Below are 24,595 nucleotides of genomic sequence, written 5' to 3' on the forward strand. Positions count from 1 at the left end.
TTAGGACATTTTACACTTCTGACTCTTTCATCACCTGCCCCTCCCTGCCACGGCTGAAATTGCCCTGAGCTGGAATGAACTAGAAACATGAAACTTGGCCCAATAACTACAAATGATGTCACTACCCTCCCACTGCAAGTCAGATTCACTTGAAATTTGTCAGATAAGTCCAGCTCATAGATTGGGCATTAAATTGGATGTATACTGAAAAGTGAAGTGCCTTAAAGTGCAATACCACTGAAGGGCCGCTAGGGGCTGGCTCCAAAAGACTCCCATTTTGAACCTGAACAACTCCATTCATTCAAAAAAAAAAAGGCAACTTCTCTACTGAAATACTAAATCAACAAATCTTTTACACAACTCGTTACGGTATCATTGGCTATATTCATACCTCTTGTTCAGTGTTCTGATGGTCCATCTGGAAATATTTATCTAATTTATTAGATATTAGGCGTTAAAGATGGGGGCGTGTCTGTTTGATTGACATGCCTGGTCTGGAATAAATGATAATCTGACGGGGCAAGCCGGGGGGTCTGTCACCGGAGGACAGCTCGAGTCTAATGCATGTCGTCTTGACTCAGTTGTGTTACATTACTTTTATTTTCTCGATATTTGCCGGTGAACGAAGAAATTTGCACTGACAGTTTTGCTGTTAGTTATTTATTAATTGATTTATTATTAATTATGGCCCGTTCTTCGGTACTAACCAGACTGGATGGAGGGATGCATACATCCAGTTTTTTCGGTAAGTAAATGTTTTGTGCTTTTGTATGTTTTTAGCCATGACTGAAGCACTGGTTGATGAATGTGAGGAGACTGGACCCCATGCAAGACATCAGTCTGTGTAGTCTGAGGAGGATCAGTTCTTCACAGATAAGAAGGTAGGTACTGGTAGAGACATTTTTAAGCTCTAATAACACAACAAAGTATCTAAATGTACTAATACGTAGTGGTGAAAGTGGGTGAAATACAAACCTAACATGGGGAAACTTTTCAGTAATAATTTATCTGAACGTGTGGAGAGCAACTTTTCATGAATTCATCTGTTACCCTTTACTGTATGACGTCTGTGATCATGATGTCATCCTATTCATTTTTACTAACATCAACACAGTTTCATTACAGCTGATAAAGTATGGTAGTCATTATGATTTCTACACTTCTGTATAATGTGAGTAAATAATTTTGTATTTTATGGTTTCTTACTGTTCTAAAGTCCGTTAAAGTATTAGAATATTGTCATGGTGAGTTGGCTTTAAACTAAGACAGGCTTTTAATAACACTTTGCAACATGTTCAACCTTTGTGTGTTTTTCAGGAGATGTGATGTCATGCCTGTGCTCTGATCATTTACACCTGTGTTTTGAAGGCTTGAAGACTTCATTTGTCTTGCAGCCAGATGTCCTGTATGGAGCATCAGGTTCCATGTTGGAGCGTCACTATTTAAGCGCTCTTCTCAGATTTTGTTAAACACCTTTTTATGCTGTTTATGTACCAAGCATGCAGAACCACATTTTCAGGACAAGGATAGAAATATTGTTTAACAATTAAGTCAGTGTCATTGGAAAAAAGAAGTCGCTGATAGAATTTGCCTTTGGGCAGCAAAAGATTCAGGTTTATTGAGTACAATGCCGCCATCCATAAATTAGTGCTCTGGGGGAAATTATTAACCAAAGTCTGAAGTGTCATATTGATTGATGGATGAGGGCGTGGCCTATTGGATTAATATATGCCATGTTATTCTGACACTCAAGTTGCTGTGCACTGTAAAAAAGAAAACGTTAACAGTGCTGTTAATACGAGATAATATGTGCTGTAACAGATTTGTATTATTATTATTATTATTATTATAATTATCACCAACTCTGAACACACACTTTTGTTTTTCAGGCCATTCATTGGGATGAATCCAGAGAGAGTAACCAAAGCTGGACGGGGCAAAGCCCTGTCAAAACATCCAGGGAAGGTTGCCCAGAAAAAGATGACAAGAGTCAACCCTTGTTTCTCCAGTTTACTAAAGAAATTAAGGACTTTGAATGGGACCTATATAAGTCAGTTCTCTCTCACACACACACACACACACACACACACACACACACACACACACACACACACACACACACACACACACACTGTTAGTCTCTTACCCACACTCTTTTTTCAGGTACTCAGTAAGTTATTCTTTTTCTATTATTCTCACTCTCGTTTTCATTTTGTCATTTTCAGAGTCAGTGTTAATCTGTCAGTAACTGTGTAAGTCATTCACTCTCTCTTTCTTTGTCATTAACTTGGTTTTACGTGGTTAATAATTTACGCCTTAAGCTATTCAGTCAGTCACTCTTTAAGTGACACACTTTTCTCAGACATTCACTCAGTCACTTAGTCCTTCTCTCAGTCTACTCACTCAGTCATTCTCTGTAGTTCACTTGGCCACTCATTCACTCCTTAAGCTGTCCCCTCATACAATCCTTATGATTACCCACATACAGTACAACAACTTGAGAACTTCATGCAGACTACAACCCTTCTTAGAGATTTTCTTTGCTGCCTGTGCCACAAGATAGATCTGCTGTCTAACATAAACTTTAAGGAAAGCATGAAGAAAAGTGGGCTTTTTGATTGAAGTACATTTAAGCGAATAACGTCTAATACAGAGAAGAAAATGTCACACCAAAGAAGACAGCAAACCTCTGAAAGAAGCCATCTCTAAATACAAGAAGCAACATTTTAATAGATGAAAAATTAGTATTGAATTCATCAGGCTATCATGCCCGACTGTCAAAAACCTATGACTGAAAACTTTGCTTTTTCATTAAAGCTGAAACTGTATAAGTAGTCCTTCTTCTTTTAAAATGGACAATTAAAAGACAAAATAGTTGCCTGAAGTAAACAGCCAAACTTATGACAACTGGTTTTGTCCTTAATTTAAAGCTATTTCTACTATGAATTGGTGGCAGCTGGCAATCTGACAAAGACATGCAAGCAAGTCGTCTGTTTTAGTTTCTGTTCATGTCCTTAACACATGCCCTTCACAAGCTCTGTGCAAAAGCTCATTAGGCCGATGGAGAATTAGAACACAATATTCTCTTCATGTTTATTTTTCATCAAATATATATAATCTGTTTACATAGTGTTCAATTCATGACATGTAGCGCAGGGCTTCTTTTCATGTCTCTGTCATACAAGAAATCATGTGTTATTTTGTGAAAACATAACATAGTCTAAGTAATAGTAGAATCAAAACTATAATACTATAATATCAAAACTTGGCTGCAGCGTTCCAAGTAAAAATTAACTATATGTAAAAGTGCAAAGATCTTTTTATATAAAAGCATAAAAAGAGGCAAAGACAGGCCCACGACAGACAAAGCAAAACATTACATTTGAGCAGTGGAATGTAGTGACCTACATTTGAGCAGCTGCCTGTGTCGTAAGACTGCAAGTTAAAATTTAAGTTCTTGCATGAATATGACTTCCAAAGCAGTGAGAAGAAACGTGTCCTTTAAACATTCAGAATATTGTGTATGTTTGTTGGTTTCAGCACAGTTTATGTATGGTGAAAAAGAGATACAGAGGAAAAGAGATAAAGAATAGAGATAGAAAATGGGTAGAAATTAATTCTGGGTCAACTCCTATTGATTGTAGACTGTAGGCTACAAGTGTAGCTCACAAGTGTGTACATATAGTTAGAGTGTAAACACACAGACACACACACAGGGGTCGGAAAATCTGAGACCGCTAAGTCAAGATACGTGCATTTTGGTACCATGAAGGCGTGATCCTAACCACCCGGGTTCGAGTCCAACTCGTGGCCTTTTGTGGCATATCACACTTTCTTTCCCTGACTTGCCTGTCTCTCTCTCACTCTCGCTATCCGAATTAAGGCAAAAAATTACTTAAAACAAAAGAAAATGATGAACCCAGCTGGGACGCACTTGTTATTCATTGCTTTTAACTTCAAAAGTCACAATTGGGCTTTGGACAACAAGTCCCAGCCAGGTTCATCACTTTTTACTGTCCCCTGGAAGCACTTCCATTGTGTTGTGTGTATTTGCAGCGCATGTGTTGTCAAATTGATGAAGATGTTTTTCTGAATTTACAACATGTTTGTGCATTTGCATGTGTTTTCTTAAGTTGCAGTGCACTGAGCTCTCGGGGCCACCGTACAAACAACTGTCTGATGCAAACTTTTACAGTCTTTGATACAAACAGTCAGAAAAGAATAATGACTTCGTTGCTGTTTTCAAAAACATTTCAGAAGATAGACTGTGTACAAGGTTAAGATCGCCTCTATGTTTAAATCAGATCATGGGGGAATGGGGTTCACTGTGATTCATCAGCAAGCTCAAAACATTTGCTTAAAACAGGGAGGCCGTGACCAATGACTGTGCTAACTGTAGCAGTGGCAGAGAGAGACCTCAGCCCAAAAAAACAACACTTTGTTTCGGTTCATCGTCCTTCATTAATGTTCACATTGTTCTGATTTCTCCTGTGTGCAGACCTACTGTAAACATGTTAGGCTGCGTTGCTTGGATTATTCTGTCAGAAAGCCAGGCGTTTTGGCCAGAGTTGGCGTCCACAGCTACTTCTTTAGTAACCAGGTACCCTTTAGGCGCTTCAACTGGCACCATATCTTCAGCGATGAACCAGGTGATTTGGACAGGATATAGGACAACGGGTGCATTGTCATTTTGGTCCTCAATGAAAACATTTATAGTGCAGGTAGAGGAGAATGTAGGGTGGCCTTCATCTCGAGCTGTCACCTTAATTTGGAAGTGGACTGACTGTTCATAATCAAAGACACGCCATGTGAAGAGCTCCCCTGTTTCTCAGATGGATGATAAGAAAAGAAGACACTCCACAAACGTGCCAACGGGTTGGTTTTCCAAAATCTTGGCATTGTGCTCACTCTGATTTTAAGAACCTTTACACTGGAGAGTGAGGGAGAGCCTGCGTCAGCGGCAGTGACTGTGATGTTGTGCTCTGGTTGAAATTCTCTTCCGTCAGTCACTAACATGTAATAGTTTTTCACCTCTGATAAAAATTTAAATGGAACATTGTCTGAGATTGAACACGTGACGCACCCACTGCTTCCTGTGTCCAGGTCATAAATATTAATCAGGGCCACTATAGTTCCTGGTTTAGAGTCTTCGCAACATAAGTAGCAGCTGACTTTATTTCACTGGTTTATTATAATTGATGTCAATGACATCAATTATAAGTTTACAGTGAGAGGCCTGACCACCGCCTTCATTAGCCTGAGCAACCAGCTCATGCACACTGGCCTCTTCATAGTCAATAAGATCAGCCACCTTTACTTCTCCACTCAGAGGGTTCATTTCAATAACTCCTGCCATCTTGGGGACATTGTCATTGGCGTCCAGAACACAGATATGGATAGAAGCAGTTCCTGATCTGACTGGATTTCCCCCATCGATTCCATTGATTTTCAGCACATATTCAGCTTGTGCCTCCCGGTCCAAAGTCTTTTTGAGAACTAGTTCCGGATAAGCATTGCCGTTTATTTTTGTAGTCATTTCCAGTGTAAAATGGTCGGGCTCAGTTTATAATCACGGACAGAGAAAAAAACGGGGCTGTTGTCATTTATATCTGTAATATCCCAAACTAAGCTGTATGCCTGAAGGGGATCTTCCTGTGAGAGCTGATAAATGAGGATGCAGATAGCTGATCAGAAGATTGCCTGAGGCAGTGTCCAGTTCACACAGCTGGCTGGTTCCTTCTGCAACAACCCGGGCTGGGCGAGCATCAAGCTCCGTCGCTTTCAGCTCCAGATCCCGCCCGACTTTCCCGATAACAGACCCCCGCTGCATCTCCTCTGGAAGGACAAGCGGATTTCTCCAGAAGAAACACCAAAAAGGAGGCAAAACAACAAAAAGGCAGCCACAGTTTAAAGTTTTTTCATTGGTCCATTACTTTGGAAAATATGGATAAATCCTAAACATATGCCTAATATCGAAACTGAAAATGCAGCTGTAATGCAGTGTTTCCCTGCTTCTGTAGCTGAGTAAATCATGCTTTATTAGGGAAGCACAGGCTTAGTGATTCCTCTCTCTATCCCCAATACACCACTGTGCTCTCTCTCTCTTTCTCTCTCTCTCTCTCTCTCTCTCCCCCCTCCCCCCATATACACCCACATCAACACAAACACTTGCATACACAATCCTTGGCTCTAACCCATACTCCAGTTCCACTGACACAGATAGGGTGAGACACGCCATAGCATCCATGAATCAGTGAGTCAGGCATTATAACAGAGCGTCACCAAGAGACTGAGGGGATAATTACAACAGTAGACAGTATGCAGTATAGTATAAGATTAATACATTATATTTGTACATATTTTAATGTAAGCTCGTGCCACACCTGTCCAAGATAAGACCAGGCTAAATCAGGTCGTGTTAACTTAATATTATACAAGATGAATAACATCCATGCTTGAAGAAGAAGAGGATGGACACAGTAAAAGCAACACATGAAAACTGTAATGCAATCCTGTACAGTACTTTTGCAATGAACATCACCCGCTTAATTCTTATATTTCTATTCTAATCATTCCTCATTTGAATTCTTCTGACACAATGGTTGTGAATATGTTCAAGATTTCAGTTTGTGGTGGAGTGGAGGTTAACACACCCGTGCTATAACCATGGAAATGACAGTTGACTTCGCACACACACGCCTCTGGCTAATCATACTCAATAACAATATGATGGCCGTGAAAACCAATACGTTTCTAGAATCTGTGATCTCCCAGGAATACACTTGAGTCTGCAACATAAACTCCTTTACAAGTACAAAGTTACTTCCTGTGTCACTGAGGAAGATTAGCTGTTGATTGACTTCTACAGTGCAGTTACTGAGTTTGTTCTCTGCACATCAGTCACAGTCTGGTCTGGACAGGAACAGGCTTGAATATTGAGTTAAGTCTGCAGAAAATATGAATGGGGCCAAATCGCCAGGACATGTACATTTTCTGGGCGCAGGTTAAAAATCACTATCACTACAGACCCCTCACACCTTAAGCATTAATTGATTCAACTTCTTCCTCTGGTAGGTGCTACAGAGCACTCTACACACAAACAACCAACACAACCCAACACGATTTCCTTCCACAAGTCATTACACTCAGCCAGTTATAGAAGCCATTTGAGATCTACAAACATTTTTGGTCTAACAGAGTGAAGTTAAATCCTCTTAATATACTATCTATGATCTAACATAGACACTGTGCAATAACATTTAAATAATATCCCCTCAGTATGATATACAAAACTGCTGTTAGCTGAAGATATATTCCTCCATCAATATACGCCCATTGTACAAACTCTGAATGAAGAGTAACTTATTATGCACACAGTTTTATGCAGCAGTGAGTCCAGAGATAAAACCTTGTCTCCGACAAACATTCAAGTCACCTATATAAGAGCTTCATAGTGCATCACACTTGACAATATGAAATAAATCATTGTTAACCACAGTGTTGAACAAAAAAAAGTTATGACATTAAATGGAAATAAGGACCCGGGAAAGTGCAGTATTGGAGAAAGCACTAATAAGATGACTTCTTCTGCTAAGAATAAAGTGGAGCTCTAAACATGCATTAACATTCAGAGATTCAAAGGATAACAAATGTGTAGGTTTAGTTTCCGTTTCGCCCCCTGGCCACCATTAATAACTACAAATAAGTACAACAAACCAGTGAGTCCACAGTTTTAAAAGCAGGATGAGCACACAGTTAGGAAGGTAGAGGCCACTGATATTACAAAGAGCTCAGAGACATACTGCCGCTGCGCCGAAAAACTTTGTCATTTAAAGTCAGTTGACTACATGATTTTATCACTGCATGTTTTACTGCTCCTGCTTAAAGATAGATGTTATAAAGATTCGTAGAGTTACTGTGACATAGTAGTAGTAGTCTCATAGATTCCTCTTAAAATTACTGAGAAGACTATAAGGTTAGGCATTACAATAATTAATTTAAGCTGTATATACTGTATAATGATGCTGAGATCTGTGGGTACGGAAACTTGTTAACATAACTCAAGTTGTCTTACAGCAACTCTGATTAAACTCAGTGGGGACACCCAGCGCTGTGCCCAAGCCACACAGCACTTTATAATGCAAGAGCTTTCAAAACCCACAATTGTCAATTTAGTGTTACAGCACATACAGATTTTCATACTTCACGCTCAGCTGGGACCCATATTGTCTTAAATTATTCATGCTGAAGTTGCATGAAATTCAACCCCTTCCAAAAGATAAAATCTAAGCTGGGAGCAGTGCACGGACAGGAAATAAAACAAAGACAGGAGGCAGGGAAATTGGCTCTAATGGCTGGATGAGTGACATGAATAAGAAAAAGAGTTTATAGCACATATGGGAAGAGAATCATCCCCAAGTAAGTGCAAGGGAATTAACTCCAAGTTATTTTGTTGTATAAGTAAAAAACCAGAGATATAATATGTGAAGTTACAAACAAAACACCATAGAGTAGCTACAGCGAATGATATTGTCATTACAGTGTTGTCCACTTAATGTTAAGGTCACACAATCCACAAAACATTATAATGTCATGTATAATATAAGCTGTAAAACCTCACATCACAGAAAAAGAGATCAGTGCTATGCTCACTGTAGCTCTAAATCCCCACTGTTTGAATCCCACTCAGTCCCCTGTGGCTGCTTAGCAACCCCTCTCCAGCACAATATACTCTGAATTAACAGGGTAAAGCGTGACCGCTGCCTCCTCAAAACCACGAGTCAAGGGTGCTCTCCCATCATCAACGCCTTCTCTCAGCGCTGCAGCAATAAAAGCCTCTGATTTATTACAAGATGGCCTCAAATCACACACACAAAAAACAAACAAACAAACAAACAAAGGATACAAAACAGTCTGAAAGCCAGATCAGTGTTAGCGTTGCTGGTGGCTCCACATGAATGTGGGCAGTGGGTATAAGGGACCTGATACTTCGTGTCAAACAAACAAGCTAAATAGAATAAAACTAGTCTCCCTACTTCAGGTGACCACGAACCTTTGAATGCATATTTTCAATTTACTCCCACATCTGTTTTACACCTTATAAACAAAACTAGCTTGTGACCTACATACTGTATAACTGTATATATAATCAGTATAGATGATGATGTGCATTGTCAAGCTTTAAATTCAGCCCTGCATCTCACTTTCTCCAAACTGGATTTGCCACCCTACAGTGCTTGGCTTCACTGTGGAGTATACAGTGATGGCTCTATGACAAATTCACTGAGCAGGCCCTGAGCAATAATGTACAAGTCCCAAACCCCTGTCCTCCTGCTACTATAATCCAGAATCAAATGACTCAGTAATGAAGGTTTCATGAGGATTTTTTTTACCCCTCATAAAATTCGCAGGGAGAAACTGCAAAGAGGTGCACTTTATGAGGGATTTGCTACCAAAATGGACTGAAGGATTAATGTAGTATGAGAAGACATTCTTTTGTGTGTGTGTGTGTGTGTGTGTGTGGGGGGGGGTATCAATCACTGCATTGTTTTATTTTTTTTAAGGTAGTCTTTATCTGTTTATTGGAGAGTAGACAGAGCATGGAGCAGCCCACCCTATGGGCCCCTCTGAGCTGGGATCTGGCCTTGGTGCTGAAGTAAGAATTCACTCAGTCAAATCGATGACGAAGGGATCAATTTTCATATTCACTCACAGCGCTCTGGGTGAAAGAAGTGATGCAGGACGCAGAAGAGTGCAAAGTGTCATTTTTATTTTAGTCCATTTCATTTAATGTTTGTTGGCGGGTGTAAAATGAGTTAAAGAGTAGTTGTAGGCTTCAGTGCCCCTGTAGTTCAGCAGCCCTGTTCACGCGTGGCTGTCACTGCCGATGGGTCTTTGAGCAAGACACTGCATGATGGGACCTAACCCCTCACCCGTCTCCCGGGATAAACGCGTCAGCTAAAAGCGTTAAATGCGAAAGCCTCTGTGAAGACTCAGAAGAAGGGATTAAAATCCGCAACGCTGGGATGTTAAGACTGCATTAGACCTGAATCCTCTCCGCCAGCTGCACGTCGCCCGTGGCTAGATCAGAATTTCATGGAAAAAAACTGCACAGATGCGCCCACATCAGTCCATTTTATGTCGATCTTCTGCAAATGTCATTTTCCTTTAAGATGATGTAAGACATCACTTTACGGGACGGTTTTTTCCCCTCTCTCTTTCTTGCACAGCTTAGAGCAACATTATCTTAAACCTTCGGCCGGACCAAGCGTTTCCGCTCTCAGCAGTTTGGAGAGATGGGTGCGCACAGGAGTCCCGCTTCCATCCTCCACTCTGTGAGCAGCCTCGGAGCATCTTTCAGCATCCCATTTGTGAAGAGCAACGCTCAGTAGCAGGATGATGGGATGCACGCACAGTCTACAGTTTATCTTGCACTGATGTGATTGAACTAGAAGCCAAGCGCAAGAGGGTGAATCTCTCCAGAGAAACTTAGGTGAATTTTTTTTTTTTTTTTTTTACTTTTTGATGGTAGGAAATTTCAGAGTGAAGTGAGGATTATATTATTTTTAAGTCACAGCCATGACCCATCGCAGTGGATGCGTGTAACACGATGCTGGTTATGATAATCGATCCTGTTCAAAAAAGGATTCACCGTGGGCAGGCACATTTACGCATGGGGTTAATGGATATACTGTAGGCACACCTTTGGGATTGTTTGTCATGAGACCATGGATGTGAAGACTGCAGCCTGAATCAAGACTGTGCTTTGGATCTGAGTGCATCAACACCATGCAGCTACACCCCACACCCTGAACTTCTGGGACGTTTGCGCGACGCGATCGAGACTCAGATTTCTTGCAAGATCTGCAAAAAATGGCACTGAGCGAAAACTGCAAAACGCAACCTGCAAAAGAGCAAGGCTCTGTGCAAAACCCCCCATCGGATGTCATTGAGCTAAATGTGGGTGGACAGGTGTATTACACTCGCCATGCCACCTTGACAAGCTTTCCAAATTCCTTACTTGGAAAGCTGTTTTCTAACAAGAAGGGGTCTTCAAATGACTTGTCCCGGGACCTTAGAGGACGCTATTTTATTGACAGAGATGGCTTTCTGTTTCGGTATGTACTGGATTACCTTAGAGACAAGCAAGTTGTCCTGCCTGACCACTTCCCTGAGAGGGGGAGGCTAAAAAGAGAGGCGGAATACTTCCAGCTGCCAGAATTGGCCAAACTTTTGTCATCCGAGGAGTCAAAACTATTTCCAGACGACTTGTGCTACAGTGATTTCGATGATGTGTCGCAGGGCAGCGACCAGAGGTTTTACCCCTCTTACTCCTTGGACAGGAGGTATGGCTACATCACAGTCGCTTTCAAAGGCGTTTGCGCGGCAGGAGGCAGAGAAAGTCAAAGTGATGCCAAAGCCAAAAAGTTACCGCGGATCTTCATCAGCAGCAGGATCGGCTTGGCAAAAGAGGTGTTTGGAGACGCCCTGAATGAGAACAGGGACACCGACAGACCACCGGACCGCTACACCTGCAGGTTTTACCTCAAGTTCAGGCACTTGGAGAGAGCTTTTGACATGCTGTCAGAGAGCGGCTTTCACATTGTGGCCTGCAATTCGTCTCTGACTGCGACTTCCATCGGTCATTACGCGGATGACAGGGTCTGGTCCAATTACGCACAGTACATCTTCTACCGTGAGTGGAGATTTATTCCTTCACATTATAATTCCATAAGTTATGTGAATTTAATTGGAGGCTTTGACCTTCAGAAGTCACAATGAAATCAACAAAGTAGTTAAACACAGACAACACCCAATGTGCAAAACAGTGCCCCTCCCTCCCCCTAGGTAACCACATCCAGGCTATAGACACATCCATATGGTGTTGTGTGAAGGGCGTTTTACACATTAAGTAAGTGTAATTGTAAAATTAAACATTTTTTTAAAAGTTTAGTTAAAATAGTTTTCCATATAAAAGGTCTAATGTGTTTGCATGGTGCAGATTTAAAGGCGATGGGCAGAAACAAATGTGTAGCTCACACCACCAGGAGGCATGGTCGGGTTGCAGCACATCCTTCCTTCTTGAATTTTTTGCATCCCTTGCAGTGACTTTAAACTTCAGTTCTGGGTCCGAGATGAGAGGCAAACTTGCCCACAGCCCTCATGGGAGTTGAGTCACAATGCTGCTACACTTCAAGTACACATGCGTCATGCGTAAACAGATGCTCAGATTCTGCCAACCGATGGGTCATGAATAATATAGCACCAGTGGGCAGCAAGATTTCACATGAGCGCTGCTGCATTCTCTATGAATCAGCTTTGATTTTCACTTGCCTAGAAAGTTTGTTCATCAGCAAATGCTTTAATTAGCTGCAAATGTGGTTCATTCCACTCTTTGCAGAGGGAGGAGTTGGACCATATGGCCAATTAAAAAGCACTTTGTTCGTTATTCTGAATGGCTCCCTTTGGAAGAGCTGAAGACAACTCAGTTGGTAGGTAAAGGTTGGAGACGCAGGAGGGTGGGCCGAGGAAGAAATGACATATGGGTTGCTAATGATTTACCAATAGTGTTGTTAATTCAGGCTAATTATAACAGAGAGGTCTGCCATGACCTGCAGTAATATCCAGCCAAGTAGGATTTTCCTGAGTCATTCAACTTTTTGGAGCACAGCATATGGTGTAGGTGTTAACCCCCCTTCCCCATTAACAGACACATCCCTAGGACAAAGGCATGTGATGGGATGGTAGGAGGTGGAAGCAAAGGAGGGAGGAGACAGGGGAGAAACTTATAAGTACAGCATGGAAAGAAAAAAAGAAACAGAGTAAGAAGAGCACACGGAGGAAAGAAAAAGTGAGAGGGAATTTAGGGAAGCGAGCTGAGAGGAAGTGGAGAAGAGGGAGGCAGGCAGATGGAGGAGAGAGTGGCTGAGCATGAGGGATGAGGGAGTAAAAGTTGCATGAGACCTGGCCATGGGGAGAAAGAACTGAGGCAGAAAGAAGAGAGAGGGAGCGAGGAGCAAAAATAGATTAAAGTATCAGACAGGAAAGTTCATCGAGTCCGAGGGAGGAAACATTTTTGGGTGGAAGAAGAGTGAGAGAGAGACTGGGTTTTCATTAAAAGAGAGCAGACAAGGTGATGGTGTAAGGAAACACACACATATACATAGCGAGCATTAGGAGACAGAGTCCTAGTCAGGATGATGGATAGACACATCAAAGGCAGACAGGCGTGAGAGCCCTTGCTTCACAGCAGCACAGCAGCCCGCATCCACTTTCAAAACTAATACTGTAACCTGATTCTGAATGTGGGACATTGGCTGGCCTAGGGCAGGTACTGTAGTCCTAAACTAAGAATACATGTAGACAAGTGCACCTTTGAGGGGGGGGGGGGCATGAAACAGATGTGCTTTATTGTTGTTTGTTGTTTTCAGCGGAACGCTTCACTGCTGTCTTTTTACCCCCCCACCCCCCACCCTCTTGGGCCTGCCCCATCCCATCCAGTCACATATGGAGTGAAAGAAGGAGGCTGTGTTTGTTGAGAGTGTAAGAAGAGCAATCCGGCACAGTAAATAAATTGAGAGACTTTCTTCCAGCCTGTCAGTTCCTTAGCATCATCCATGTTGCTCTTCTTTTTTCAGTGCATCAGTTGCTTTCTACAGACTCCACTGACTCTCTGTATTAGTGCAGACTCCAGTTTCCAAAATACCCAAGGTGGTTATTCATCACTTTACAGTGCAGTATCATCTGTATTCACAGTCAAGGGATGAATTCCTTCATAAAGTTAAGACACTCTATACTCTAAATTATTGTCACCCACTCCTGCCTGGTTGGGTGTATGCTCTTGGTTTCTCCACAGACTAAAACAAATGATACTTTCAGCAAAAGGGCAGTCTCCTTAGGAGGACACAGTGTCTGAGCATTCATCATGGACAAGAGTCTCTGCACCTGATGGCCATGATGAATAATTCACATTTAACCTGGTATGACTTGTTCACCCTTTGAATAAAAACTCTGAGTCTGAGAGAAATGGATCACAATTGATTACCAGCACACAGTAGAATTAACAGAACTGAGATATTAGATTAGTTTGGATCAGCTGCTTAATGACATTACTTTAAGGAAAAGCATGGATGCCCATATCTGCCAGTAAAAGAATAAAAAATATATAGATGAAAAGTTAGTCATGATAAAAGAAATGCTTGTGGAAAGTTAAAATTCAAAGATCAAAACTTGTGAGATAGTGTGTCAACATTTTTGGATAAAAAGTCAAAATTACAAGATAAATCAAAATTCTGAGATTTAAAAGTAAACAATTCTTCTGATTTTCTATCTCAGAATGAAGAAATAAAAAGTCAAAATTTTAATTTATGAAGTCAAAATTGTGAAAGAGTAAGTCAAAATTTTGACTTGCATACAGTATAGATGGAGAATTTTGATATAGTAAATAAAAGTTTTATATCAACACATAACAATTTTTCTTTTCATTGCAAATAGATTTTCCATTGTAGGTAATCCTGTCAGGGTATTTGTCAAGCAGAAATGCGTGTTGTTTAGCATGATAGGGACATTTGGTTTTTCGGTTGGCAGTCACAACATTATTGCTGCAGTGATTAAAAACTCTAACCTCCTGGTTGGCGCATGGGACTGGTCTCCTTATTGCCAATTATCTCTGGGGAAAGAGGAGAGCGTTGGCTAATTTAAAAGCAATCTGTGATCTCAACATATTTCCTCGTCTCCACTCATCCACTGGAGATGCAATTTAGAGAGATAAATGCTAAGCTATTTTCAGGGCAATTTAAAGAACAAGTCATATTTTATCATAGAATAGGTTGTTTCAGTCAGTTCACAGGCAAATATTAATCATGGGACAAAGTCACATCATAACCTGCTTTGACATTACAGCTTCCACATCACAGTGGCTTAGCAAATCATCATTGAGCATTGGTGCTGGTATCATCAGAGATAGTTTCATCTCTCCTACTCTGAAAGAGCTGTGCAGAAGTGTCCTGTCAAAATGGGAAAAAGTAAAGATGGAGAATGATTATACTTGCCAGGTGTGCTCTGTTAATACAACTGTGCAGTCTTCATTTGGGCTGTGAATGAGACGATGTGTGGCCATAATGGCTCCTGAACAATGGCCACAAGGCGGCAAGGGAGAGACCGGGGGAAAGTAATCAATTGCTTGGGTGTAATAGAGGCAGAGATTGGGCCGTCCCCCAGCTCCCAGAAAGCCTGGAGTCTGGATGGATTGGCATCGCCTACAAGAGATGGATGGTGCTCCCATGAATAACTCATATACGTCTTAAAGAGCACCTGGGCAGAAAAATGGTCAGGAGTAACGCACGGGTGTGTGCGCTTGTGCCATTTTTTCTCACAATAGTTGCAGAACCTTGTGCACTACATCAGCCCAAGTAGACAATCTGGCTCACCTTGGGAGTAAATCTGAGTTTATTGAAAAGGTGCAGATGCAAGAGGAAAATGCAGTTTTTGAAATCAATCACTTTTTAAAGCAGCATGCACTGAATTTAGAAGGGCCATGGTGGTGGTTTTTCATGTTTTAGGTCATTAGAAATAAAACTTTGCTGCTGGTGCTGCTGCTGTTTGTTTTCTAGATCTTACTACAAGCTTTTGTATTGATTTCTAGGGAGCCGTTAGTTTCCATTTCAGCTTCAGGTGCTGAATACTAACCCTTTTATGTATGAAGTAAGATACTTCACACAAACCCTCTCACACTGTCTGTACATGATTGTCTTATGTTTTTTTTCCCCTCAACAATATAATGCAGGACTGCTGACTCACAAATCACAGATGTTGGGGGTGTCCTTGAACGCACCAACAAGGAGAGTTTTCACACTATAGTCCCTGCTTCATTACCAAGTGATGATAAAGCAAAATGACAAATAAAATGAATAAGTATAGACTTTGATGGATTACCTATCTCAAGCAATGTTCAAGTTTCATATTGAACTGAATCGAAACCAATTCCTTCATTAAAGGCAAAATGTCAATCTAAACCTGAAACACTTGAAACTTCCACTCACAGTTCTTTTAAAAGAAGAAACTAAAACTTAACGGTACTGTTCAGCCATAATTTACATACTGTAATTTTTTGTCCTGGTTCTGCCATTTTTGCACGGTGTAGCTGTTGGAGAACAGGTATAACAGCTCTTACCATCTGACATCTAACACCTTAATGATCCCTCTAGAGACACTTAATGGCTACTGGGATGGTGAAACTTACACTGTGGGCAGGGCCGAGTGTTTCCTGAAGACAGGGGGATCGTCCCTGAAGGGAAGCTTTGTAAGGTTTTTTTAAGGTATGACTCTGAACTGGTGTTATCTAAGTTAGTGCTGGGAAATTTAAAAATGGATGTGATGCATGAGCTAAGTGTTACATGTAATTTCTTCAGATGCATCTCTTTGAATATCACCTACTTCACAGGGTGAGGGATGTCAGAATTGCCCATCTTCTTCCATCCAGTCTCTTGAGGCATCATTGAGGTCATGAAAAGACCTCTGCGAATACTAAGGACGCCTTCTCGTTTTCCACCCGCCTCATCTTGCTTTATCGGTCCTTGTGCAGTGGAGTGGTGTGGTGCTGGGTCAGGGGACAGGCCTACAGGGAGAGGCTGATATAGACATTTCAATCTGTCTGCGTGGCTTGTTCATCTCCCTGTCAGGGAGACACTCAGCAGGCAGCCACCCTCTGACTCTGGGAGGGGACAGCAACCGCTTGTCATTAACAATCAGCCAGTGAAGCTGTCACTCTCCTCATGGAAAGCAGATCATTTGGGCCAAGGCTGTCTATGAGAGAATATAAGAGGTGCTCTGTGCCCTTGAATTAGGTCATGGGAAGCTTGTTGGGACTCCATGGGTTACCCAGACCAACTGCTGCTGTTGAGGGGGTTTCAGCAGAGTGGGTTGGCGGGGGCCGAAGTAATTGATATTGACAAATTCAAATGTATGCAGATATTACAGACATTATTATATCTGGCAAGAAGATGGCTGTAACCATCAGTCAGGCTGGACACAAACTGCTGAAGTGATGCTTTTGCAGCAAATAGGACTATCTTGGTGAAATGGATTTCCCTCTCCCTGTAAGGAAAGTCACTGCCTTTGCAAGACAAGCCTTTTGTCTGCTGCAAGGACACGCTGGCCTAATTTGTGAGCTAACAAGCATGTAAACTACACTCTTCCTGAGGCAGTGACAGAGTAAAAATTATTTGTGTAACTGGATATGAGAGCCGGAGAATATAAGAGTGTGTCTAAGATCAGAGCTTCTCCACTCGCTTACAGAGCTTAACTCCCTGACTAGCTGCATGAATATGCACATTTAACCCGCCAGACAAAATTACCCCAAATACATAAAGCTTTTTTCACCAAAGTAACAAGTAGCAGTTTTTTTTTTTTTTTTTATCCCTATGTTTATTTCACAACCAAAATGTTTTTGTGCTAGAGCTGTGCAGCAACTGAAGCATTTGTAGATAATTCACACCACTCAGGCTCAAAGGATTTAGTTGCGTATGGACAAATAAGAGGCAGTAATGAAAGTGAATAAAATAGATGTGTTTATTTAAGAAATTCCGAAGTTAAGTGTTTTTTTGTCTGAGTCAGACAGCTTGAATGTAAAATACTGCTTTGTGTTCAAAACTTCTTTTCATTTATTTAGATTAAGGGTGCAGTTCATATCACTGCAGAGATTCAAATATGAGAGGCAGACAGCTTTGGGTCACTCAAGTCTGAAAATAAAGTAAATTGCATTATGGCCTCCTGGTGCAATAACAACACAAAACTGCTGAGTGATGAGTCTTTCTTCGTTCGTTTTTGTTCATTTATTTATTTAATTTTGCCTCTCAACGTTCAGCATGTGACTGTGCCGAGCCTCTCTCAGATTACATGACCAAAGCACAGAGCTGCTCTGCCTTTAAAGAAATAATCATCAGACACCCATGATGAGTCAGTTCAGGGGCAGAGATAAAAACAAACACACTAATGTCTGACAAGAAACCCACTGACATTTGAATTTGAGTTTGTCAGAGCTCCCTGCCTTCAGTCCCCATCGTGTCCTACTTTCCTGCCATTTAAAACCTTTAAATGGATAAAAAAAAAAAAAAAAGAAGTGTCATTTCAGTCCAACATCCAGGAAGGTGAATTTCCATGAAAGTGACCTCTCTCAGGCACGAGGACAAACACCCCTGCTTTCATTAGATATGGAGAGGAGTTTGAGGATAGCCTGTGAGACACGCCTGCGTGCCCCTGCGCAGAACTCCACTCCCTCTCTCTGTCTTATTTATGAGAAGTGCAGACACAGCTTGGGTCTGGTCTGAGGACCAGCCCCAGTCTTTTAATGTGGTTGGAATATGATCTCTTAGACAGACTGTATAGATCTGTGAAAAACAGAATGCAATCAATGGCTTCCCTGAAAAGATACCTAAGTGTATTACATACACCCACTTGTTTAAATGTACCCAAGAAAGACTGTGTTTCCTGACAAGGCTCTTAGTTGTTTCCTGTCTTGGCTCTGACAGGGACATCAAAGCTCCGCTCTCACACAAATAGATTTCTTTTTTGCATTATGAACTATATGGCAGCAATTGTTTCCATGTCCGGGCTCTATTTAGACAAATTGTCGGCTACAACAAAATGAATGCCCAGGTGCTTCTCAGGCTGTCAGTGGCTTTTATACAATTCATTCTCCTGCATGGCCTGAAAATTTTATGATGCTATTATTGGGTGTTGGCTAGTTTCCTAAACGGGTTGCCCCTCTGGACTACAGCATCCATCCATTTAGAAACAATGCTCAGCCTCCCGCCTCTTGATCCTCCCTGCTAAAGCGCCTGCATCCATTTGCCCGGTGCTGCTCGTCTGCTGGATTCAACTAGATTCATTTTCTGTGGGGGGAAATTGGTGCAGTGATTGGCCTCTTCACTCATGGATTAGCCATTAAAAAGCTGTTAGTGACTCTCTCACTATCTGCCCAATGCAATCATCGCACCAGAGATAAGGTCATTATTACAGTGCGCGCAGAGAGGTTAAAATCTCCCTTGAACTCTGTTCAGTATAAATTGGTGCATGCACTGGAAGGAGGTAATGGACAAATTATTGCTCCCTCTGAGATATCATTGGTATTGAGTCTCTATCATCACAGTGGAAAAAGCTATTAAGAGGGTTTTAGAGTCTGTGTGCATGAGTTTATTTCTCATACACTGTTGTTTATATTATAGTGAGCAAAGCAGTTTTCAACACTGCACATCTCTACCTGTTAGTACATCTTAATGAGACCATAGTTCACGGATATTTTTGGAAATGAAAGACATCTACTGTGTTTACTGTCTTTTCTTGAACACTTCACAAGCCAGCAAGCAGTACAGTACAGTATTTCTGGTTCATAATTAGCAGTGTAGGAGGATGTGAGATGAGACAAGAGGTAAGCACAGGAGGGAGAATGAAGGCTACTAAAATCTGGTCGCACCAGGTTCACTGCTCATCCCATCTTTGTGACAGGAGGTCAGGACACCTGCAGGGTCTGCAGGCACATCTATTCACTCCATTATTCACTGACCTGGTTCTGTTACTACCCAACATAAACTTTTTTCTTGTGTGTTTACCTGCTTTTCTACCTTGTTGCCTCCCTAAAGGTAGAAAGCACATTCGTATACTTATTTGACTGAGTGATCTGAAAACACAAAAATAATACACCAACTCCTTGGCAGCCAGGTTACAATTCTAATAAGAAACTGTGACGGCAAACCAGATTGCTTTGGCTCTGAGGCAAACTTTGCCTTGGGAAATGGGAAAGGTCTTTTAGGGAGTCACACTGAACTGCACTAAGCTCTGGGGTCCTCCTTATCTGAGGAAGCAATATGCACAGCCCCAATTAAATGTCAAAGCCAATAACTTGCATGTTCTTACATCTAAATACCCACACACACCACCACACACACTCATCTGCCATTCGTTTAAAGATATTTGTATGACATTGAAACTGCTGCGTAGGCATTTGTCAGCATTTGTTTGATCAGTACAACTGTTTCTTTTGATTAGTTGTGGAATCTGTCACCATACAGACAACTGGGACATTGGGTCATGCTGCAACAGAAAATGTACTGCATGTGGTCAAAACAACTGACAAGTGTGTTTGGGTTTATGTGTTTCCTAGGCGGGCCCTCTAGGTGGTCGTCTTCTCACTGTGACTGCTGCTGCAAGAGCCACAAAAGTGAGCGTGAGGGAGAGAGCGGCACTTCCTTCAACGACCTCTCCACGTCCTGTTCTGAGACCCAGTCAGAGGCCAGTTCCCCTCAAGGAACCGTGATCCGTGGCCCCGTGAGACGGCAGCCCAACATCCAGACACTGGACCGCCACATGCCAAAAGGACCAGTTCATATGCTGCAACAGGCAGAGATGCGCCGCAAGACTGACATGCTCCGCGTGAGAACCTTCGGGGTCCGGGAACGAGAGGCAGCGAAGAGGAAAGCAAATAAGGAGAAGATGACTCCTGAGCAGGAGCTGGAGAAATGCATTCAGGACTTCCGGCGCATTAGGATTCCTGATCACTTTCCAGAGAGGAAGTACATGTGGCAATCAGAGCTCCTGAGAAAGTACCGTCTCTAAATACGAGTGTGAAGAAGAGAAAAGACAGGCGAAAGAAAGAGAGATGGTACTGTAGTATCATGTCAACATCAGTGGAGAGTATTAACTGCATAGGCAATAGACTGCACCCTCTCAGACACATACTGTACTAAAAAAAACTATGGCCACTTTTCTGCCAGCATGACTAGAGGAGCACACACAGTACAAGGCAGCGTGAGTCATTGATTTGTGACGTATGCACAGTGTTGTGTATGATATGCACATGTGTAAATCAGGTTACTCCTGTTGGGGCTTACATCGCTAACCCTGTTCTCAACTCAGAGAGCTGGGAGCCAGGCATACTAAAGGCTACTGCTATATCACTAGTTGAAGCAACAAAGCAACCTCAGGGGCAACATCATATCAATTCATCAACTTAACACATATTGTATGTGCAATTGCCCTCAATAGCTGTTTTTTAAATGGATGTACCCAGATGGTGCTGTGAGTTAGCAATGGAATATCACTATACTCCACTGATAACACATATACTTATAGTAAGCTTTGGTAACGGCACTGCATGTCATTTCACCCTTAGCATAATTATGCAATATCAAACAAAATTTCAATTCACTGTTTAGTGTGATGGGTAAACATGGTGTGATATGACTGAGACTAACGTAAATGAGGAAAGCACTGCCTAGATATGTTTGCCATTGTGAAAATTTTTGTCTAATGTCATTATGTGTTGGATAGACGATGTTGTGTAGGTAGAATATAATGCCAATGGATATTGATCTAATTCTTGATTGTAAGTGTGCAAAAAAGCTAATAAATGCGTTAGAATTGTATTTATTAATAGTGGACTGTCTCATGACCTTCAACACATTTAGATTTAAAGGGACAGTCCAGTCTTTCTCAACCTGCTTTTTACTCATAATTGACCCTTCACTAATCTGTTCTTCCAAACAGCATACAGAAGCAAGTTTAGCATCTATAACTAGGCAGGCAGGCCTGTCAAGCTTTAGAGTTCTCCACATGTTGAAGTGGCGTGCGCAGGGCCAAAAACAGAAAACCACAAATATAAGGAAAAGATTTAACAGTGTGTTCAAACGTATGTTGTAAATATTAGCATCTAGTTTACTGTTGAACCTAACCCAGTCATACCTCCAAGGCACCGAGGGACTTGTCATTATCACTAACATAACATTTTGTGGGCTTACAGGTCATATTCAAGAGGACCTTTTATGCTTTTCTGAGTTTTCCCTTTCCTTTCTCAGTTGCCTGGAGGAATTTACTTTGTATACTCTGCTGACGGCATAACCACAAAGAAGTCAATGGCTGGAGTCCATTTTTACCACGTTTCCCTCCACTGTAAGTACAAACATGTTGAGGTTATTTCTGAAGGATGGGGCAGTTCCAACTTTATGTCGCCCAACGGGAGACTCAGGCTCACAATCTGTATGTCTGCACTATTATTTGTGGATTTGTGATGTTAAACTGGGTCACTGACGACCCGATCGCATTAGTGTGAAGCAGCTTAGCAACACACACAAAGATATAAATGCCGAAACAATTGTCAATATTGACGTGCTGTATCTTGTTAGATCGGCCAAGTTATCCACTGAAAAATTAACTGAATGGTTAAATTCAGTTAATTTTTCAGTAGCCGTAAACCAGCAAGACAGCGAAGGGTGGGGACTCTCTATCTTTGTAGAGGTCATGAAATCCGTTTGTCTGTCCATTATTTGATTATTTATATCACTTTAGTTTGTAACTATCTGCAGATAAAAAAAAAATCAAAAGTTTTTCATAAAAATATTCCAAGTTGAATATCGTCATGTGACGTCCATTACAGAGCGAAGAGTGACCTTTTCACAGCTTCTCTCCACCTTTCTGGCATTTCCCTCCTGCTCCAGTATCGCTTTCAAAGGTGGATCAAGTCTATCATCTTCTTGTTCAAGATTGAACTCTCAACCGGCTCAAACCGATAAGGCAGAACCGATGCCATTGCCACAACCATTTGTTTACAGAAAGCAGGACATGGTCGGAATGTGCAGTTGCAAGTGTAGTGGCGTAAAAGTCATTTACTAAAAGTCATTTATTAATTTTCTGTATAGTCCAGATAATTGAAAAATATATTTAAGTACAGCACTCAAGTAAATGTACTTTGTTACTGTCCACCTCTGAGTGTAAGATGTCCTAAAGTACAAGAAAAATAATATCTTCTTGGAACAATGAAGCATGTAAATCTATTTTAGTAGACACCAAGAATACAATGATGAACATTAAAGATAGTCATAACATGTCCTCCTTAAGAAGGGAGTAAGCTGAAACCTTAAAACGTCAGACAGAGAGGCACTTTCAACCAACCTGGAGCTAACGTTAGCTGAGATCGACAACATTTACTGGCATAATCGATGGTCTAGTTGCTTTTTCTTTCTTTTTTTTTATACCTCTGTGAAATGTTGTGATTCACAGTTGAGGTACTTCATCTTTGGCTCAGCACGATACTCTCCTGGTTAAATCATCAGTACAAAAGATTAAGAACTCCATTACAAAGTGCTGAGTTTTCTGATAAAGAGTTTAAGGCACTAGACTGTGCTCATAAACGTGGAGGTAGACGTTAACTATGACTCTCAAGGCGCATATAGGTAAGAAACAGAACTTAAAAATGTTTTGACGTGAGCTTTTCAAAGCTGATAACACAATCTGCTGCTTAAATCAATTCAGTTTTAAATTCAGGATCAGTTTGTGAATTCAACAACAATGGTGTCATGTTTTGTTGGAGGCAGAAAGCCAACAGAGGACTGTCCCACAAGACAACAAGCCTCAGAGAGGTAATGGTGTTCCTGTGGTCACGTATCTCCACAGCAGACTGAGGAGGAAAACTTTGCTTTTGTATTGTGCAGCGTTTGCATTTGTCAAAGTGGCTGCAATCGTGAGAACGAGACCCAGTTTGTAGCGTATTCCCATGTTTCTTCTGTGAGAGATGACAGCATATTTTACAACAGCTTGATGTATGTTTTTTCCCTGAACCTTGGATTTCCCAGATACAGAATATCTGATACTGGGCTGAAAACAAAACCATAATATCTAGTGTTGCACCCATCATCACCAGCTCACCCCACACAAAACCGGCTTCATTTAAGAAGTGAAATAGATCCTTCCTTGTTGACATTTTAATGTGTGCCTCATCCTCTTGAGAGGATCTCAAGGAAACGGAAAGAGAACTATAGCTGCGCATCACAAGCACCATTTATAGAGAGCACTATTTTTAGCAAACAGATTTCTGCAGTGTCGCCACATTGCATCCATAAGGAGCAAGGCTGAGGGACCGAATTGCTGCAACCCCTAAAACAACCGTGTGATGATAGATGAACAACTGCTACTCTCTTGGGACAGTGAGTGTCCTCCAACACAAGTTCAAAGGGAAATGCTTCGTTACGGCTTGGAGATACATTTTGCACTATACGCAGAAATGCATATGACAATAACTAGATTGTAAGTATAAGTCATATACTTCTGCAGCCCTTCTACCTTTGTCAGCATGAGGGCTTTAATGCAAACTGAAACCTGTAATCCTGAGCAAAAAGACATCAGCCTGTCCCCATATGTTACAAAAGAGAAAGTTGAAAAATAATCTCAAGGCTTTCAAGTCTCTATTTAGCTACTATTTAACTAAGAAGAGATATGGGTTAGGATGTGAATGGACTTCCAGAAACTCAATAAAATAAGGGCATTAGATTCTTAATACCCCAGCAGAGAATAAACCAGCGAAAACCTGGAAGGGGACTGTAACATAATGAATTTGTCAGGGATATAGCGGCCATTCTTCCTCTCCTCCTCTCTGCACCCAGACCCATATCTCTTCCTCTCAGCCTGCATTCAATAGGAACACAGCATGAAATCTCTCAGTTTGAAATCCAATGCCCCTTTCCTCGTCTTTGAAAACCAGATCCGCTTTGGATGGCATTTCGCCTCGCATCTGAATCCTAATACCCCAATAAAAAATCAATGAATCAGT

The 24,595-nt window shown here is 41.4% G+C and overlaps 1 protein-coding gene and 1 pseudogene across 1 annotated transcript; one reads left to right on the top strand and one right to left on the bottom strand.

Annotated features, from left to right (window-relative positions):
• Positions 1-892: 892 nt before the first annotated feature.
• LOC130173206 (protocadherin gamma-A2-like) lies at positions 893-5,874 on the bottom strand (annotated as a pseudogene).
• A 3,872-nt stretch (positions 5,875-9,746) lies between these two features.
• LOC130173192 (BTB/POZ domain-containing protein KCTD16-like) lies at positions 9,747-21,419 on the top strand. The gene is made up of 2 exons (XM_056382188.1): positions 9,747-11,695; positions 20,159-21,419. The coding sequence occupies exons 1-2, from the start codon at positions 10,873-10,875 to the stop codon at positions 20,608-20,610; spliced, it is 1,275 nt and encodes a 424-aa protein (XP_056238163.1). The 5' UTR covers positions 9,747-10,872; the 3' UTR covers positions 20,611-21,419.
• Positions 21,420-24,595: the final 3,176 nt, after the last annotated feature.

Source organism: Seriola aureovittata, chromosome 8, assembly GCF_021018895.1.
Source record: "Seriola aureovittata isolate HTS-2021-v1 ecotype China chromosome 8, ASM2101889v1, whole genome shotgun sequence".
In the NCBI taxonomy this organism is placed as follows: Eukaryota; Metazoa; Chordata; class Actinopteri; order Carangiformes; family Carangidae; genus Seriola; species Seriola aureovittata.

What these genes read in the sequence shown, in the direction of transcription:
- LOC130173192 (XM_056382188.1), top strand. Translation starts at nt 10,873, where the DNA reads ATGGCACTGAGCGAAAACTGCAAAACGCAACCTGCAAAAGAGCAAGGC. An exon ending in CGCACAGTACATCTTCTACC is followed by an intron (nt 11,696 to 20,158) that starts GTGAGTGGAGAT and finishes TGTGTTTCCTAG; the next exon opens with GCGGGCCCTCTAGGTGGTCG.